This window comes from Lynx canadensis, chromosome B3 (assembly GCF_007474595.2).
Source record: "Lynx canadensis isolate LIC74 chromosome B3, mLynCan4.pri.v2, whole genome shotgun sequence".
NCBI lineage: Eukaryota > Metazoa > Chordata > Mammalia > Carnivora > Felidae > Lynx > Lynx canadensis.
In genome coordinates this window covers 118,045,455-118,065,298 of record NC_044308.2, presented here as the reverse complement: position 1 = coordinate 118,065,298, position 19,844 = coordinate 118,045,455, and the positions used below count along the sequence as shown (strand labels likewise).

Below are 19,844 nucleotides of genomic sequence, written 5' to 3'. Positions count from 1 at the left end.
CCCTACATATTTAAGTGTTTTATGTATACTTATAAATACAACATACACACATACACGGGTTTGGATGTTGGTGAAACTGTATTCACTTTGCAAATTTACTTGGAAAGCACAGTTTCCTGAAGAATCATGACAGAGACTGGAATCAGATCTGAAAAACTGATCTCTGGGTGGCAAAGCTCCCTTCCCAATACTCTGGTCACACAGCCAGCCAGTCACGTCTAACCCTGGGTGACTGGGAAGATCTGGGCACTAGTGCCAGCCTTGGGTGAGATGAAGTAGGAGGACCAGGGGCTCAGGCCATACTCAACAGCACAGGCATCACCACCCAGTTTTATGGAAGAACCCCAGGGAAGGAGCTCCTGAGGGGAAAGTACTGCAAGAAAGTTTTCTAGCGATTTAGGTCAAACCGTGCCCCCAAACACACGGGAGAGTAAAGCCAGGAGAGAACACAAGTCCTGGAATACCCCTTGCAGAAGGACTCTCCTGTTGAGGTCTCCTGGGGCGAGACCTCAAGGGTGAGCACTGTCGCTTCATATTCCAGTCCTTTCAGCAGACCACCAGGCTGAGGTTCTCCATTTTGTGTCCTTCTCGAATTCTCAGCTTTCTCCTGGCCTCCAGGAAGGACAGGGCTTACAGGACAGGCCATGATCTCCTGTGGCCTCAAGCTTCTGGTCTAACTCAGTGGTGTATCGCCTTCTGTTTGCAGTGGACTCTCAGTCCTCTGCCAACATTTCCCTGAACCCTGGGTTCCAGCAATCTCTGGCCTTAACCTTGGCTTCCAGCCCAGATCTAACCTAAAGCAGAGAAGATGCTCTGCTCCCTGTAAAGGACATGACAGAGCTGTGCTGGACGTGCAGGCCCAGGAGCACAGACCCTATAGGACCCTGCCACTGAGGTCAGAGCCAGCAAGCAAGGGAATAACACATAGTCGCTACTAAAGGATACTGGTGCTTCAGGTCTGACCACCAGATTATGCCCAGTATAGAAAGGATTAGAAGCCCCCGGTCCACTGTGTACCTTTTCAATTTGCGGACAACACACCAAAGGGAAAATTACATTGTGACAGTTCTCAATGTGGGGTGGGCTGAGGCTCTCAGATTAGATGACAAGAGCTGTAGTGGGGTGACGATGGTCGGCACAGCCTGCCCTGCCAGCTAGTGCCTGCCAGCAGGTAGCCAGTAGGCACTGGTTAGTACCATAAAACCAAGAGGACACCACTTGCTTTTGTGGCACTGGCTTCCGCACGGCTAGCCCCAATGAAAGCCAATGTTAAGCCATGCAGTGTCCGGGGACAGCAGCTATACCTCTGGCACCCGCAGGGCGCTCCCTCCCACTCACCAGTATGAGGTTAAATCGGTCGCTTGCCAAAGCGGAGGGATCCGAGCTCTGAATCTGGACCTTTTTCCTCTGCATGCAGCTCACTCGCAGCTCATGAGCTAAACTGCAGAGGGAAAGAGGGACGGGGAGGGCATGGATGTCGTAACGAGACATCCGTGAAGCAGACTCAGAGCCTCTGCCCTGGCCCACACCCTGGAGACCGCCTCCCCTAGTCAGCCACTTCTCCGAAGTAATTCTCAGCAATGGAGTTGAGGAGGGTCCTAAATAACCTCAATTGTAGAACTCTTAGGAAAACTAAGGCCAAGAAATGGGTGGCCCATTCACAGGGTCAAAGGAAGATGAACTAGACCAATCTGTCTTTGGATCATCTCGTACAACTCTTTCTTGGATCATCTAGTACAACTCTTTCTTGAGACAAAAAGAACTTGCCTGAAAAATGCAAGAAACAGCAGGCCAAAGAGCACCCAGCTAGCAAGAACCAGGTATGGACCCCCTTCTCTCTCCACATCATGGCCGCAACCCCACTAAGAACAAAGCATGTTTTAGGGTGAACAGAGGTATTTCTACCTAGACCTTTAATTCCTTTCCCTCTCAGGAGGGAAATTTGGAGAGGCATACCCGACCCGACCTGGCGGATACCTCCTGCATGGCTGGCCTTCCCTGAAGGGGGCCTTGTTCCACGGTAAGTGCTATAAGGCACTCAAACTCAAGTTGTTTCTTCATAACAGAGTTCCGTGCACAGCAGGGAGACAGCAGAATGTAGGGGTTAGGAGCTCAGATGTTGGGAGTCAGACAATTCCACCCTTTCTAGCTTTACCTTGAGCCAGTCAATCAACTCTAAGCCTCAGTCTCTTCTGGAAACTGGGGGAAATATCAACCTAGCTCACAGGGTTTTAGTTAGAATTATATCAGACATTACAAGTGTATAAAGTTTAGAACACATACATCTGTTTAATGCTCTATTTTGGGTGACAACTTGCTGGAAGAGGAGAAGGGAGCAGAAATCTCATGGGAGTGAAGCTATAGGGCCTCCTATTACACTAAAAATGATTTCAAGTAACACAGAGGAAACATCTTGAGAAATTTCTGCTCAGTTTCTCTGCCTAGATCCCCCCTCTCTCTTTGGCTTCCTACATGAGCCACTTCCCTTGCTCTACAGGGAGAATGCTTCACTCAGGGCTGGTTTTAGCAGCAGAAGGCAGGCTGTGAGCTGAGCCCCCCTCTCCCAACTGTGAAGACTCCTTACAGAGTGGTTATGTACTCCATCCTGACTGACTTCTTGGACCATGGAAATAAGAAATAGGAAAAGAATATTCATGAAGAAAACTTAACAACGAGGCATTGTCTTACCGGCAATAACTGGTGGCATTGAGAAAACCCAGCTTGCTTTTTTGGAGCAATGAAGATGCATTAAAGCCCATCCTGGCTATTTTCTAAATTAAAAGAGAAGAGGAGAGTAATGAAGTTTTATGTTATGGGATAATGGAGAATGTTTTCAGTTCCACAGGATGTAATGAAAAAGCAAGCGTACTAAGTTGGCAGAACCTATATGCATAAAGTTCTAATGGTCTCCTCTTCTTGGCAAGAGGAAAAGTCCATCACAAGAAAGAACGTGTGAGCTAGGAATTTGGTTTGGTGCCCACGTCCAGACTCCCCATCAATTTATGCCTGGGGAGATGAAGCCACCCCACTAGTGAACACAAGAATGGCACTGGTCACTCAGGTCTGCTTTCTGTTCGACTACTAGTGACCCCGGGGACCCCATAAACCACTGAAATGTGCTGGGATGTAATCCCCAGAAGGGATGCAGGAAATCCTCATATCCAAACCACATCCCTCGGTTTTCTATTTAAAATATACAATTACTGAAACCATTTCATGCCACTTCCCAAGATTCTTCTGAGAAAGGACAAGATGTGAGAATCACTGATGAAACTTTGCAGATAAGAAAAGGGGGGGTGGGAGATTTCTTGCCTTCTTACTCGCTTCATCAGATTACTATGGTGGAAGGTTGATGTCACATTCCCTCAAGTGCACCATGCTAAGTGTTACAGAGGCATCTGCTCGGCACCTCCTATCAGCAGTGGATGGATGTGGCCATCACGAGTGTGGAGCCCACCTTTTTCTGCTTGTCTTCTTCCTCCAGCAGCTGCAGCCTTTTGCTTTCCATCTCCTTGTGCCGGATGCTCTCCTTTGTGAGGGGGTTGCAATTGTTATGTCCGGGGAGCAAGCGGAAGTAGCGCTTCTTTTCCGGGTCAAAGTAATACCCTGGCAGATCTTTAGTCAAAAAGAAATGAAATCCACTTAAACACTGCACTGACCCACCTATGAAGGAACCCAGTGATCTGTCCACACCACCCCTTACAGATGCCTATCTTTTCTGAGGGGCAGGAGGTGGGCTAACATTGTCACTCCCCATCCGATGCCCATTTCGGTCCTGCACTGGCAGAGCCATTTGCCTCAGAATCCCCATTCCTGACACAGGATGTTTAGTCAGTGTTTTAATTTGCTCCAGAGTTTCCTCCAAGCCGGGAACGGGCGTCGTTGACACACATGGAGTTCACCCACATGCCAAGTGCAGACACACATGGCTAAGAAGGGCAGCCAAAACAGTTAGAACCAGATGATGAGGCAGGGTGAGGTTTCATCTTTTCTACAGGCAGGGACACAGGAGGTCTACCATCCAGCAGACGCCTCACCTGGCGCGGAAGAACTCCCAGCTGTGCCAGATGAGGTCGATGGGGCCTCGTCATCATCGGCACGGCCAGAATCCTGTGGGCTTTGCTGTGCCGCTGTGTTACACCTGTTGACACACAGTCACAGTAACTTGCAGTGAGGAGCTTGAGTCCCATTCTCTGACTGTGGGATCCTGCTGGGGTCAGTCAAGGCAGTTCCATGGCCTTCATTTCAACCCTCTGATTCTTCTGATTACCTGGGGAGCTCTGACCTCTCTTTTCCTGGAAAGCAGTGTTACCTACTACAAATATACAGAAGTCAGGGCAAGGTTTTGGTTCCTCATCCTTAACAGGACACGGGTCACAGTAATTCCCTTTCCTTGTCTCCTCATGTGAGCATTTTGTGAGATCTTTTCAAAATTTCCAAATGAAAAGGGGAACAGAAATCTTTGCCAATGAGAATGTTACCAGCTGGGCTCATCTGTCAGCTCAACAGCAGTTACAAGGCCAGGTGCATTTCATTCTTTATTGGATTCAGCAGTACAAAGGGTTTAAATTTTACCTGGCTACACAAGCTTACAGATGGAGAAACCGGGGTTCAGGGCACAGAGGTGATTTGCTCAGTTAATACTGGGATAGAGCCATGGTTTAAACACCTGATTTGCAAAACTACAAGCAGCTTCTGTGGCAATTACAGGCTGAAGGATATAATGATACAGCAAAACACCTAATTGTAGAATCCTGACAAAATCCACTTTAAAATCAAGAACTTCCTGCCTATCCCTCAAAGGAATACAAACTGAATCACTAGGTTGAAGGAATGAAAGAACTTTCTCTTCTGTCTGTGAATTCTAACTATGCCATTTCAGAGAAAATCATTTGCTCTCCCTTTTTATGGCCTGGACCTTTCTGAGGCAGCTCATCTGGCTGCCGCAAGAGAAGGATTAAGCATCATGACAAACGTCTACATTTCTAGTCCAAGGAATGCTGTTCCATTCTGTCTATACAGAGCCCAAAAGGTGGCTGTCTGGCGTGTTTCCACAGTACCTGCCAGGAAGAGTAGTGCTCTTTTTGCACAGATCACATTTCTTTTTTTTTTTTTTTTAAATTTTTTTTTTTTTCAACGTTTATTTATTTTTGGGACAGAGAGAGACAGAGCATGAACGGGGGAGGGGCAGAGAGAGAGGGAGACACAGAATCGGAAACAGGCTCCAGGCTCTGAGCCATCAGCCCAGAGCCTGACGCGGGGCTCGAACTCACGGACCGCGAGATCGTGACCTGGCTGAAGTCGGACGCTTAACCGACTGCGCCACCCAGGCGCCCCTGCACAGATCACATTTCTCTGCACATTGGACTCTCGTGCGAAGGCCCGGGGCCCCCAAAATATCCATAGCTCTCCTTACAAAACATACAAACACTGGGCACCGTCCTGATCTTTCTACAATATGGGTCAAGTCTGGGACTCTGGCTCAGAGTCACCGATTTTATCCTGCACCTAATGAGGCCCACCATGTATGAAGGGCCTGCTCAGAGGCAGGAAGCCCATCAGAGGCTTTACATAACAGTATTGCAAACCTTGTACTAGCTCTCTTGTACAAGGGTGACTCAGAGTGAAGTAACTTGCCCAAATTCACATAGGAAAAAGCAGAGTGCCAAACCTAGACCTTCTGATTCCAAAGCCCTTGTTCCTTCCACAACACTTTGGTGGTTTTTATTACTGTTTAGGTCAATCTGTTCTAGAGAAGCATCTTGGTATCTGGCATCTTCTGACCCTGTAGTTAGACACCCATCCAGTTTAGAAGGAGGTCTGAAGTACGGCAGAATTTTGAAATTGGCATGCAGGCTTTCTCTGGTGAGGAGGGGGCTGTGGAAAGATTTCTGCATGAAAGAAACACAGTCCAGTCCCAGAACAAGATGCCCACCTACAGCAGGATAAGACACTCCCCACAGCTCAAGGCCAACAGGACTTCTGGCCATAAGAAAAATAAGTTGAGAATGGAACATGTTTTATGCTGGGGACTTTGAGTACAGACTAAGTTTTACTTTCTAAACTAGGTAGCGGGTACATGATGTTCATTGTATTATTCTTTATACCTTTTTGTGTTTATTAGATATACAATATTATATATTTAGCCTTTCTAAGGACTTAGGCTAAATGAAATTAGGTCTCCAAAAAGCTATTTTCACTGGCTAGAAAAAAAGGGAGAGAGAGAAAAAAAAAGGCTGCAAAACAGAAAAACAGCTCTCGAGTTCCATCTGTTAAGGTCTCCTTCTAAGCCTCTGGCTAATACTCTGTACAGAGGTCATGGTCACTCTCAGAAGAAAAGAGTCCGGCCATATCTCCTAACTACTCAATCGGTGGTGGGCAGGCTGACCTGCAGCAGTGGCACTGGGAACGTGGGCCCCGGCTCAGACCCTGCCTTTTGATGAGAACCCTGTGACTCCCGCTCACGGACAGGCTGCACGTGCTGGGGTGGCACTGGGCAGCAGCACTTGCCTCTCGTCAGAACCGTGTTGTCTGAACCAAGGGTTCTGCTGGTGGCCCCTTCGCACACGTCTTCTATTCTGCCTGTTGTTTTTATGCATTTCTGCTCCTAAAAGAGAAAAAAAAGAAAGTTTACATACAAATATGTGTGTATGCACTTTTCTGTTTGTTTTAAACAAAAATATTTTTTTAATGTTTTATTTGTTTTTGAGAAAGAGAGACAAGAGTGAGAGCAGCGGAGGGGCAGAGAGAGGGAGACACAGAATCTGAAACAGGCTTCAGGCTCGGAGCTGTCAGCACAGAGCCCGACGCGGGGCCTGAAGTCACGAACTGTGAGATCATGACATGAGCCACAGTCAGACACTTAAATCAACTGAGCCACCCGGGCGCCCCTGTTTGCCTTTTTTTTTTTTAATGTTTAGTTTTAAGAGAGAGAGTGCATGTGAGCAAGGAGGGGAGGTGCAGACAGAGGGAGAGAGAATCCCAAGCAGGCTCTGCATCATGACCTGAGCTGATATCAAGAGTTGACACTTAATTGACCACCCAAGGCGCCTTTTTGCTTCTTGATAGTTCCTTCATGCTCAGAGCTAGGCAAAAGGATGGCTCAAAATGGGTTCTCACCAGAGCCAAGACACCAAGCCTCGCCTATAAAGGCTGCCTCCTTTATAGGAGATACCGGTAAAATCCCATGCTCCTGAAGCCACTTCTTTGGCTACAGTTCTCCTACCTCACAGTTAACACCTGGCCTGCCAATCTGCCAACCTCTGGTTCCCTGGGTCACTGTGTGAGCTGATGACAGATTCTCACAATTACTTTAGATGGCAGTTGAGGCTGGCATGGAAATTCTTAGGTTATTCTTCTTTCTTTTCTTTACCAGATAACACCAGGGCATATAATTTTTCTTTCAATCCACACACATCCCTATTCATAGAGAACAGTTGACAGTGAACACTTTCTCCTACACAATTCCAGCACTGAGCAGGGAAAACTGTGAAATAACTAAAGGAGAGCTAGTGTGTGGGACTTCTCAACATGCTGTATAAAGGTTTTAACTTCCTGAAGTATGCTAGCTGTTAAGGGGACAGGTGTGCACATGCACTTTTAAAAATAAAAATGAAATAAAAACACTTCTTAATGACACGTATTGCCATATTTCAAGTGACTTTTTCAAATCTTATATAGCCTGAAACCAGCACTTGAATCACAAGTTTCAACACTGGGAATCACAGTAAGAGGTCTTAAAAAGATCAAACTGTGGTACATGGACCAGCTGCTCTGAGTTTCATGCTTTTCCAACACCTGGTGACTCCCCCCACCTCCAACCCATGGGAGACAATGATGACATCTTGCCGAATACTTTTTTTTTTTTTTTTTTACTGAATATACTTTAAAACCATATTCAAATGCCATAACAAAATTAGAAAAACATTTCGAGGGCTGAATGCAGCCAAAGAATAGGCTAGAAATCTATTTGCCTCTATTTTCCAACTTATACTTCTGAGTGGGGAATGCTTAGTAGCATCAGAGCACCAAAAGTCTGGACTTCTGGTCTAGTACTTACGCAAACATTTTGCAAATTCTATAACAAAGTCCTCAGTTTGCTTGCTTCAGACAGTCAGTCTGCCTCCCCCACTGGGTCATCCCATAACCCGGATTACTTTCACCAGACGCTCTCCAGTCCTGTGTCAGAATGGAGCACTAGTGAAGCAAAGTCTGTAGCCCTGCGGATGTGGAGTCATCATAAATGTCTTATTTTGTCTTAAATTGTCATCCTCTGCTGGGACAGTATGAATTAACCTAGTTGGAGTCACTCTCGACAACGCAGGGTGTTGCCACTGTCCTCACACTCTTCCCACTTTCTTCTGGCCCTTACTTGGTAGCATAGGTCCCTGCCTCACAGAGAAGAGCGATGTGGCCAGGAACGAACACCCCAACTTCTCTCCCTTCCTTCCACAAACATCTGCCTTTCATACTTCTAACGGTTTTCTCTCTGGTCTTGGAGAAACAGGCGTCCCTGAGCCTCTTCCTGGCAAACCCACGCCACCTGGCTGATGCTCACATTCCTCAGACTCTGCAGCCACCCGTTCCCACGCATGTTCCATCAATTTCCCGTCCTTCTCTCGGCTTACGAACACGGCCAGGTTTTTCATTTGTATGCGCTCCCTCTCCGACCCAAAAGGAAGAGGAGTATTCTAAGCACGTGGTCTATGTGCACACATCCCACCTGTTGGTTTCCCAGTCATTCCTCAGCCCACTACAGTCAGGCCGCCTCCCTCACCTTTCTGCCGAAACGCTCCTGTGAGGTCCTACTTGCCAAAGCCAGTGGTCTCTTTTTAGTCCATTCCTACCACATGTGATGCCATGAAGCTTCACTCTTTCTTTGGCTTCTGGAATATCTTTCTCTTGGTTTTCCTCCTGTCAAATTCAGCCTTTTCTGGTTTCCCCATAAGTGCGTTTTCTACTGTTCTGTCCTAGATCCTCTTCATACTTCTAACATCTCACCTGCCAACACAGATTCATCTCCAAGCCCTAACATCCCTCCTGGGCATCCACTTCTTCCACCACCACCTCTCCCTAGCTCCCCCTCTGCTTTTACCTATCCCTTTTTCCCTTCTCTGTAAATAATACCACTACCGCCGCCTTCACCTCTGTTCAACAGTGTAACAACTTTAGTCATCTTCCTAAGCAACCCATTTTCATGGCTCCTGGACACCACACATATGGGTCTCCCTAAGGATCAATTTTCCTAATCTTCATTTAAGAATAAAGTTGTATTTACTAACTAGTTAAGTTACAAGTTAAGAGGCACTGTGCAGACAAAGGGAAATAGGTAGGACTAGTGTTAAGAAAATTGATGAGAAGAGGGGCGCCTGGGTGGTTCAGTTGGTTAAGCATTCAACTTTGGCTCAGGTCATGATCTCGCTCACAGTTCATGAGTTTGAGTCCCAAGTTGGGCTCTTGCTGACAGCTCAGAGTCTGGAGCTGCTTCAGATTCTGTGTCTCTCTCTCTCTGCCCTTCCCCTACTCACACTCTCTCTTCTTTCTCTCTCAAAAATAAACATTAAAAAAAAAAAAAAGAGAAGAAAAAGATGCCATACTGACATAAAAGGATAAAAATTTCTGTAGACTGCACATTCTATACATATGACCCCAGTTTGCTTTAATTATGAAATAATGCATGACTCCAGTGAAGAACACAGTAATGGTTAAGTCAAAGGCTTCAGATCAGGAGGCAGGAGCATGGCCTACCTGCAACCTTATTCTCAAAAGAAGGGCACAAAATGACGAGGACACGGTAAATAATAACTAGTGAGTGCTGATTTTGGAATCTTTCTACACCATCACCTCACACAAACACAGGTTCAGGTTCTGCAACAGAATGAGAGGCTGACAACATCAACCAATCTGATAAGCAACATCAAGCCAAAGTCATTTTATTTTTTTCAAGTTCATTTATTTATTTTGGGCAGGGGGTGGGGGGGAGGGAAGGGCAGAGAGAGAGAGAGAAAGAGTGAGAATCCCAAGCAGGCTCCACACTGTCAGCATGGCACCCAACACTGGGCTCGATCTCACAAACTGTGAGATGATGACCTGAGCTGAAATCAAGAGTTGGATGCTTAACTGACTGAGACAGCCAGGGGCCCCAAGCCAGAGTCATTTTAAAAAGTCACAACAAATACAAGTAGACTAAACACAGAAAGGATTAGAGTATGGTGAAAAGGGATTGTTTTGTACTTTTAAGAAGCCTATTTCAGGGGTGGGGAGAGTCTTCCCGAATACAGATCTAGTTCACTCTCAGCATCCACTTTATGCATTACACTTGTCCTTATCACTCTGTACCAAACTTTGTACTCTCATCTCATGTTAAATGTGATGTGAATTTTCTAAGCAAAGATCCTGCCTTGTTCCTTCCTCTGTTCCTAGCACCCATGACCTAGTTGGTTCTCAGTAAATGTTCACTGAACTAAACAAACACCAAAACAACCCTGCAGCTACTTTAAAATCCCAGATAGCCCCTTTCTGCTCTAGGCACTTTCATTTGCTATTCAACACAGATTTACAGAGAACCCACTGAGCCCTGGGGAGCAGGCAGAGAAATAAACTGTGGTTTCCATTCTCAAGACACTAGTTGATCACTAGGGACGTAGATGTATGAACCGGTTCCTGCAGTGCCTCATAAGTGAAGACTCAGGTCTCTCCAGGTGTAGCAAAAAAGAAGAGAGTCATTGCTCTGAGTGGAAGGGCTAGAGGGGAGAGACAGTCTGAGCTGCAGTTGGAGTGTCAGACAAGGGGGTGGGGGGCCTGCAGCAAGCAGTTTGCTATGGCCAGAGCCTAAAGTACAAGTGGTTGAGGGATGAGGCTGGAAAGGCAGGCAGGGCCAGCCCATGAGGCCTCTGCTATGATTAGACATCCATGTTGGAAAGGGCACTATACAGGCAGCACAGAGAATAAGCTGGAAGTTAAGGACTGCTGCAGCAAACCAGATGAGATGAACTCACCGGCTATGGAAGTGACACTTGGAACAGAGGATCTTGAGTTTAGACAGACTCAGGTGAATTTCATGTGACAGGTGGAGACAGAGGAGCGAGGAACCAGTAAGTGACTAACTGGTAGGGTCCTGACCTGGGAGACGAAGAATAAAGGAAGAAGAGCAGTTTGCGGGAGAGAAGACAATGAGACTCGTTTTGTACACACCAAATTCACGATGCCTGCAGAACAGAGGCAGGCAGCTGTAAAAAGCGTCTGGGAATCCAGAGAGGAAACAAGGCTAAAGATACAGATTTGAGAGTCATCAACATGTGAGGACACAGACTGAGACAAATGTAGATCCAAAGCAAAATATACAGTGAAGATCTGATTCAAAATTAGAGATAATTTTATTGGATAGTAATAGAAAATTCACATTTATCAGTTTTTAGATCAGTGTTTCTTAACTGAGGACAATTTTATTTACCAGGGGACTTTTGGCAATGTCTGGAGACAGTTTTGTTTGTCACAACTTGGGGGGAGGGGCAGTGATGGAGGTGGATGACATTGCCAGTTAGTGAGAAGAAGTCAGAGATGCTGTTAACCATCTTACAATACACAGGATAGTCCCCTACAATGAATTAACCCAGCTCCAAATAGAGCTGAAGTAGAGAAACTTTTTTTTTTTTTTTTTTAAGGCTGGTTGTTTTGTTTTGTGAGACTGAGCATGAGCAGGAGAGGGGCAGAGAGAGGAGAGAGAAAATCCCAAGCAGGCTCATGCTGTCAGCACAGAACCCCGTGTGGAGCTTGAACCTACTGTGAGATCACGACCTGAGCCGAAATCAAGAGTCGGATGCCTGTATGACTGAGCCACCCAAGTGTCCCGAGAAACTATTCTTGATAGAAGTGCTCACCAACAATTTGCTAGATGAAAATGCTGAATCCCAGCTTCTTTGCAGCTGCTTTGCCAGACAGGCATTAAGCAAGATGTGTTGTGGAAGGCTGGGCTTGGCTTTGCCTTTCAGAGAATCTTGTAAGTACTTGAAGAAAAAAAATAATTTCTTTTTAAAATATTAATATTAAATATTAATATTTAATATTATTTTTTAAAACATCTATTTATTTTTGAGAGAGAGAGGGCAGGGCAAGAGCAGAGAAGAGAGGGAGACACAGAATCTGAACCAGGCTCCAGGCTCTGCACTGACAACAGAAAGCTCGATGTGGGGCTTGAACCCATGGACCGTGAAATCATGACTTGAGCTGAAGTCAGATGCTTAACTGACCGAGCCACTCAGGCGCCCCCCTTTAAAAATTTTTTTAAACGTTTTATTTGTTTTTGAGAAAGAGACAGAGCCCAAGCCGGGGGGAGGAGCAGAGAGAGAGGGAGACACAGAATCTGAAGCAGGCTCCAGGCTCTGAGCTGTCAGCAGAGCCCGATGCAGGGCTCGAACTCATGAACTGTGAGATCGTGGCCTGAGCCGAAGTTGGATGCTTAACCAGCTGAGCCACCCAGGCGCCCCAAGAAAAATAATTTCTAAGAGACCATTATTTTGTTAGAACAACGTTAATTTCAAAGAAACATGATTTAATTTTGGAAAGTGATTGGGCAATACTCACCAAAATTATGATATGAATATACCTTATGACACAGACACACAAATCCTCAACAAAATGCTAGCAAATCAAATCCAGAAGCATATAAAAAGGATTATACATGATGAGCAAGCAGGATTTATCCCAGGAATATAAGTTCGATTCAACATAGGAAAATCAATCATGTAATACAGCATATTAACAGAATAAATGGAGGGGAAAACTCCATGCGATTATCTCAATAGATGCAGAATGCCTCTCATGATTAAAAACTAGAAATAGAAAGGTTATAACTTCCTCAACTTGATATAGGGCATCCACAAAATACCCAAAGCTGGGGTGCCTGGCTGGCTCAGTCATTAGGGCACGGGATTCTTGATCTCAGGGTTGTGAGTTCAAGCCCCACATGGGTGTGGAGCCTACTTAAAACAAACACCCAAAGCTAACATCATACTTCATGGTGAAAAGAGTGCAAGTTTTCCCCGAAGATAAGGAACAAGACAAGGATGTCCATTCTCACCATTTCTATTCAGCAATGTACTGGAAGTTCTAGTCAGGGGCAATTCGGCAAGAAAAAGAAATAAAAGGCATCCAAGCAGGAAAAGAAGTGAAACTATTTCTATTTGCAGATGACATGATCTTATGTAAAAAAAAAATCCTAAAGACTACACAAAAAAACTATTAGGCATAAAAAATGAGTTAAGCAAGTTTGCAAGATATTAAAAAAAAAGGAGTTGTAATCCCATACTAGCAATAAACAATCTGAAAATTGAAATTAAAGAAAACAATTCCATTTACAGTAATATCAAAAAGAATACTTAGAAATACATATAAGGTTAAGTGTATAACTTGTACATTGAAACTATAAAACACTCAAAGAAATTAAAGAGGATCTAAATAAATCGAAAAACATCCATGTCAAGGATTGGAAGACCCTGAGATTACTAAGAGTCTCATGCTCTACTGACTAATCCAGCCATGCATCCCCCAACTGATTTTTGAAAAAGGTGCCAAGACTATTCAATGAGGGAAAGAATAATCTTTTCAACTGCTATGACTGCTGGATATTCACCTGCAAAAGAATGAATTTGGATCTCTATTTCACATCATACATAAAAATTAACTCTAATGGATTCAATATTTAAAACTATAAAACTCTGAAGAAAATAAAGGTAGAAATCATCATGATCATGGAATAATGGTTTCCTAGATACAACACCTGAAGCATAAGAAAAAAATAAATTGGACTTCATCAAAATCAAAAACTTTAGTGCAAAGGGCACTATTAAGTGAACCCCCCCCCAAAAGTAATAAGTCAACTTACAAAATGGAAGAAAATTATTTTTAAATCATATATTTGATAAGGATCCAGCTATACAGAATATATAAACAACTTAAGAGGAAAAATAACCCAATGAAATAATGAGCAAAAAAATTAGACCTACAAATGGCCACTTAGAACATGAAAAGATGTTCAACATCATTAGTCACTAAGTAGATGCAAATCAAAACCACTTAGCACTTCATGCTTATCAGGATGGCTACAATAAAAAAAAAAAAAACACAACAGGTAACTACAAGTATTGGTGAGGATGTGGAGAAACCTCAAACATTGCTGGTGGAAAGCAAAACGCTGCAGCCACTTTGGAAAAATAGTCTGGGAGTTTGTCAAAAGTTTCAACCGTTACCACATGACTCAGCAAAACCCAGCAGAAAAGAAAACCTGTATCTATGCAAAAATTTGGACGGTAACATTCACAGCAGTATTCGTTAACTGTCCCAAAGCAGAAACAACCCAAATCTCATTCAACTGATGAACAGATAAACAAAATACACCACATCCACAGGACAGAGTTCAACCATGAAAAGAGTGAGGTATGGATGCCTGCTACAATGTGGATGAACCTCGAAAACATTAAGTGAAAGAAGCCGGACAGAAAAGGCCACATATTGTATGAATCAACGTATAGGAAATCTCCAGAATAGGCAAATCCAGATACAAAGAGAAGGGAGGAGAGAGGGGAAGGAAGAGGTGGTTTCCAGGGGGCCTGGAGTCGGGGAAGAGAAGGCAGAGAATGGGGAGTGACTCACTGGTACAAAGATTTCCTCCCTCACAAGGTTCTTTATAAAAGAAGCTTCTTGAGGAGTCTATTTTTCTGTTATGAGTAATTGCTTTTCTCAGTCATCCCAGGTTAGTTGATAAAGACTTTGATTACATTGTTTTATATTTTTAGGAATAAGAGTCACTGTTACACCCTTTATCTAGGTGCTGACTTAGTAAATTTTTATAGAATTTTAAATGATGGGTGTCTTGGTGGCTCAGTTGGTTAAGTGACTGACTCTTGATTTCAGCTCAGGTCATGACCTCACGGTTATGAGACTGAGCCCCCAGTTGGGCTCTGCACTGCTGGTGTGGAGTCTGCTTGGGATTCTTTTTCTCTACCCCCCCTTCTGAGCGCTCTCTCTCAAAATAAACATTAAAAAACAAAAACAAGAATTTTAAATGATTTATGATGTTCCATGTGTACCTGTTTATGTTTTCATAGGCAACATTCCACCAAATTATTAGCTTTGGTAACAAAAGCTATGGTATCATAATACTTTACTATGACAGCAGTTTTGTTTGTTTTAAAACCAGAATCAGGTTGAATGTGACTTTCATTTAAATTAAAATTTATGGGGCGCCTGGGTGGCACAGTCGGTTAAGTGTCCGACTTCAGCCAGGTCACGATCTCGCGGTCCGTGAGTTCGAGCCCCGCGTCGGGCTCTGGGCTGATGGCTCAGAGCCTGGAGCCTGTTTCCGATTCTGTGTCTCCCTCTCTCTCTGCCCCTCCCCCGTTCATGCTCTGTCTCTCTCTGTCCCAAAAATAAATAAACGTTGAAAAAAAAAAATTAAAATTTATGCCTGTGCATTTGTAAAACACTGATACACTAGTGTCATATTTCCTTTATTCTGTTTGGTTACATACCTATTGAAAGGTAAATATACAGAGTGAATGATGAGACTTCATGTTTCAGTAAGTTTCAAAAAAAAAACTTGGTCTTTTTACTTAATGTTTCATGAGATAGAATTTTTTAATCAGAACAACTAGATAGGATCCTTTTCTGGAGTCGACCTAAAAGAAGCTAACTGGAATTGGTAGATCTTTTGGTTTCTGTTATCTACTTACTATAGCACTCTTGACTAGGAACAGTGCGATATGAAACACTTTGAAATCCATAATCTTTAAAAAAAAAAAAAGAGGAAGGTAATGATACAAAAAAACCCACTCATTATCACAAGGTAAGAGGTTAAAATGACTGGGGGTATGTAATATTTTTTAAAACCTCCATTTTAGGTCAGCACAAACTTAATTTTCCCCCCTATTTCCAGCAGCGTTTCATTCTGAGGTTTAACATGGCAGGCCAGTATAAAGTTTTACAGTTCAGTACAGCAGACCCCCAGGCCCACGGTTTCACTTTCCCCAGCTTTGGTTATCCTCCATCAGATCCAGAAGCAGAGGCTCTTCCTCTGGTTAGATCTTCAGGAGATCAGTAACAGCCTATTGTGTCACAACGCCTACATGTTGATTCATCTCGCAGGCATTTTATCATCACAAAAAGGATGAATACCGTAAAATAAGAAATTTTCAGACAGACCATGTTCACATTAACTTTTATCACAGTACACTGTTGTAATTGTTCACTTTATCATTAGTTGTTGTTCACCTCTTACTATGCCTAATTTAGGAACTAAACTTTATCACAGGTATGTATGTATAGGAAAAACATAGTATATACAGGTTTCAGTACCATCCATGGTTTCAGGCATCCACTGGGGGTGTTGGAATGGGTCCCCCCAGACAAGGGGTACTATTGTAATCCTAGATCCTGAGTCATTTTAAGATAAAAATGGAAAAAGGTGTAAGAAAATTAATTTTCTTCTTCTGTAACATTTCAAATCATCTGCTTGTTGATCCTCTCTTAGTCAACAGGTACCTGTCCCCTTCCAAATACACTTAGCTGACAGCAGTCTCTGAAAAGGAACTCTTAATCTGCTGTCAGCGAGCACTATAAACTCCAACACATAAAACCAGAAATAGACAGGACCACCTAACTCATGCTCTGAAACCTACTGTTTTTCTTTCTTATTATACTTTCTTGAGGCACTGATGAAGATGTTTTGCAGTGACCAGAACACTGCAACCGCCAGGCCAGCAAAGTCCTGACAGCAACAGAATGCCGAAGACCACATCCCAAACATTCCCTCCCCGGGCCACGATCACTTGCTTTACACATACCCACCCACTGTGATCACATCCTGTCTGCTCTTTTGCACACACCCTCCTGAACCTCTCCCTATAAAACTACAGGTGTCCATCTTGCAGGCTGGGACGTCAGTTAAGGCTGGAGCCTGCCACCTCCTCTGGTTGCCGGCACGGAAATAAAATTCTCCCTTTTTTCCAAACCCTTGTCTCTTATTACCGGCTTCTCTTGCCATGAGTTTATCCCAGTTAGTTCCGAAACAGCGTTGGCAAACCTACTCAGGAGGTGTGCTTTTGATTTGCCAAGCTCCCTTGGGATTCCCAGGGATGGAGCAGTTGGCCTCACAGGGAACCAAAGCTGCCCTCTTAGTTTCCTGAGGTACTAGCTGAGACAGATCGTTGGGTTATGTTCTCACATTATCTAAATGAGGTGGATAATCTGGTGGATACCTAGAACTTCTGAAAAACCTATAAATCTTCCTCATTAACCTTTGCCGTATTTTGGTAGGCAGCCGTGTATATCTGTAATGCTTTGAGGTGAAATAGAATTCAGTAGTGATAGAACTGAAATACAGTCTTGGTATCCTTGACTTTTTGCTTTTCAGAACTGCCAATAGGTTTCTCCAGATGAAAGCTGTTTGGATAGCACCCACTCTAGCTGTCTGTAATTGGGTTCTGCCTGTGAAACAACATACCCAACAGATGGTTTTGCGGACTTGTCCTTACTAATTCCGCTTAGCTTCCCCATTCCTTGCTGTTAACAGTTGCTGTAAAGTCATCTCATTTCATTTTTGCCTTGGCTGCATAAGCTTTCAAAGGTTCACCTCCTTTGGCTCCAAGTCTGAATCTCCACTTGTGGATAATCCAGAAGTTGGGCAAGTTCCTGAGTTTTTTGGGCCCTGCTTCAAAATCTAGGGTCTTTGTAGAGGCCTGATGGAGGATCTCACCCGGAGGTCGGCTTTGCCTCACAGTCAGGCAGTTCTCTCCAAAGGAGTGGCCAAGATTTGGCACAGCTCTCCAAAAGGCCTATGGCTGGAATATCCCAGTTTTCCTGATAACCGGCACCCCCCCTCCCCCAAGACAGCTCCTGCTCGACTCCATACCATGTGGGATCAACTCCACACCATGTGGGATAGTGGGGCTGCCCCGGGCCTCTACTCTTCCTGCACACTGGGAGCAGGCATGATTCTCCTTGCTCCAGCCCAGGGCTAAAATTCAGCATGGGGTACAGGCTCCATCTCCCCCACCGGAGACCTCAGGTTGGGAGGCCCTGGCAGCTGGGCCTCAGCATTCGGCCTGGAGCCCAACAAGGCCCCTTTGAGGCGCCTGGGCTGCATGGGGCCAAGGTTTCTTTCTGGGGTGATGAAAATGTTCTGCAATAAGATCATGGGGATAGTCGCACAACCTTCTAAATATACTACAAAACCCACCCAGCTGTACCCTTTAAAATGGCGGATTTTATGGTATGTGAATTATATCTCAAAAACAAAGATTTACTACGCATCAGTATAATATTTAAAAGTGAGAAACATCCTAAAATTCTAACAGGGTAATTAAGGTTATAGAGACTCTGGATTGTAATGTGGAAAATGCTAATGCTGAACGGTTTGTAAAGCAGAATACAAAATGGCCTCTACTAGGAGCTTGCCAAACCCACCTTGAGTTGTTTTTTTTTTTTTTTTTTAACTATTTTACCAATAAGGAAACTGAGGCTTAGGCTAAGTATCTGACCCAGCAGGACATACTGAATGGTGGAAAAGGAATCCCACCCCCGCTGGTCAGGCCCCTGGGCTTGGTCACCCACAGAACACCACTCCAACTCTAATTTCCATTGTTATTTAAAGCCAGACTTTGGGGTTTTGGAATTTTGTTTCCCCCAGGAAGTTGTCCCGGTTTTCTTTCCTGCTTGCTGTTTGGTTCACAGGACAAGGTGTGTAGACTACCCCACGCCCACCTGGGGGAAAAGGGGTATCACTGAGGTCAACGGGGGGCGGGGTGCGATGAGGATTCCAGGACCCTGAGAACAGGGAAAGGTGGCTCTCCCGCTAACACACAACTCGGTGCGGAGGTTAGCTCGGAAAGCTTGGGTTCAACCCGGGGCTCCGCCATTCACTAGTTCAGTAGTCAGCCTGGGCGAGCGAAACCGCACTAGGCCTCTTACTGCGTCTGACAAAGGTAGTCCTGCCCACCTCACTGGGCTGGTGGGGGTGGAAACTTACTTAAGGCTTGGAAAATAGCTGGCACAGTGCCTAGCACTCCGTAAGCGCTCAGCGTGCACACAACCTCAACTTTCAGGAAAACCGCCACCAAGGGTCCGCGGTCCAACCTAGTGGCAGGTGTCGGGCGCCACCTTCAGCAACAGCGCTTAAAAAAAAAAAACGCTCCTTCGCGACCGACGCAGAGCGGCGACACTCGCGGCGCCCCCCCACCCCCCCCAACCCGGTGTTCAGAGCAGAAGAACCTACCAGACGAGACGAGCCCAGCTGTGCCCGCCCACGAAGCCCGCGCACGGTAGTTCGCCGGCCCAGCCCCCCACCCACCCACGCCTCGGTCGGGCCGGCGTTCCACGTGCTCGGCTGCTCCCCGCCCCTTTCTCCGGCCTTCCCCCGCGGCCCATCCCATCCCGAGCTCTGTGAGGGGAGCAGCAGCGGCCCCCGGACCGACGCCAAAGGTCACGCTCGTCAGCAGACACTTACTTCTTAGAGCGTCCCTTCTGGATCTCTCTCGGGCCCAGGACCGGCACCAGTACGGGCTAAGCGTGGAAGGACCCGGAAAGACCCAGGTATAGCGTCCGCCACTTAGTGGCGTCCGTTTTTGTGTTGTCGCAGCGGATAGGACTAGGCGGCCGCCCCTTCCTTCTTATTGGACGTGGCTTCTGACTGTCTACGCCAATAGGGTGGATCTTGGAGGGGGCGGAGATTGGGGGTTCGGCTTCGCCCAGGCCTGGCGTAGAGGCCGCGTGTCTGCCGGCGAGTCTGGGGCGGGGCCGGACGCGTTTGGGGCGGGGCCGGGCAGGGTAGGAGGGTGAGTTCTGACCCCGGA

At 45.4% G+C, this 19,844-nt stretch overlaps 1 protein-coding gene across 3 annotated transcripts in view; it reads right to left on the bottom strand.

Moving 5' to 3' along the window:
• The window catches only part of DCAF4 (DDB1 and CUL4 associated factor 4), a 32,098-nt gene extending 12,481 nt beyond the window's left edge, over positions 1 to 19,617 (bottom strand). The window contains exons 1-7 of one of the 3 annotated variants that reach the window (XM_030319487.1): positions 19,499 to 19,617; positions 11,880 to 12,005; positions 6,511 to 6,607; positions 4,038 to 4,141; positions 3,458 to 3,615; positions 2,689 to 2,771; positions 1,339 to 1,441 (exon numbers count right to left, since the gene is read on the bottom strand). In XM_030319487.1, coding sequence (XP_030175347.1) covers positions 1,339 to 1,441; positions 2,689 to 2,771; positions 3,458 to 3,615; positions 4,038 to 4,141; positions 6,511 to 6,599 — 537 coding nt within the window. In that variant the 5' untranslated portion in view covers positions 6,600 to 6,607; positions 11,880 to 12,005; positions 19,499 to 19,617. The remainder of the gene's footprint in view (positions 1 to 1,338; positions 1,442 to 2,688; positions 2,772 to 3,457; positions 3,616 to 4,037; positions 4,142 to 6,510; positions 6,608 to 11,879; positions 12,006 to 19,498) is intronic. The other 2 variants (XM_030319486.1, XM_032593400.1) reach the window with 2 other exon arrangements.
• Between the last annotated feature and the right edge of the window lie 227 nt (positions 19,618 to 19,844).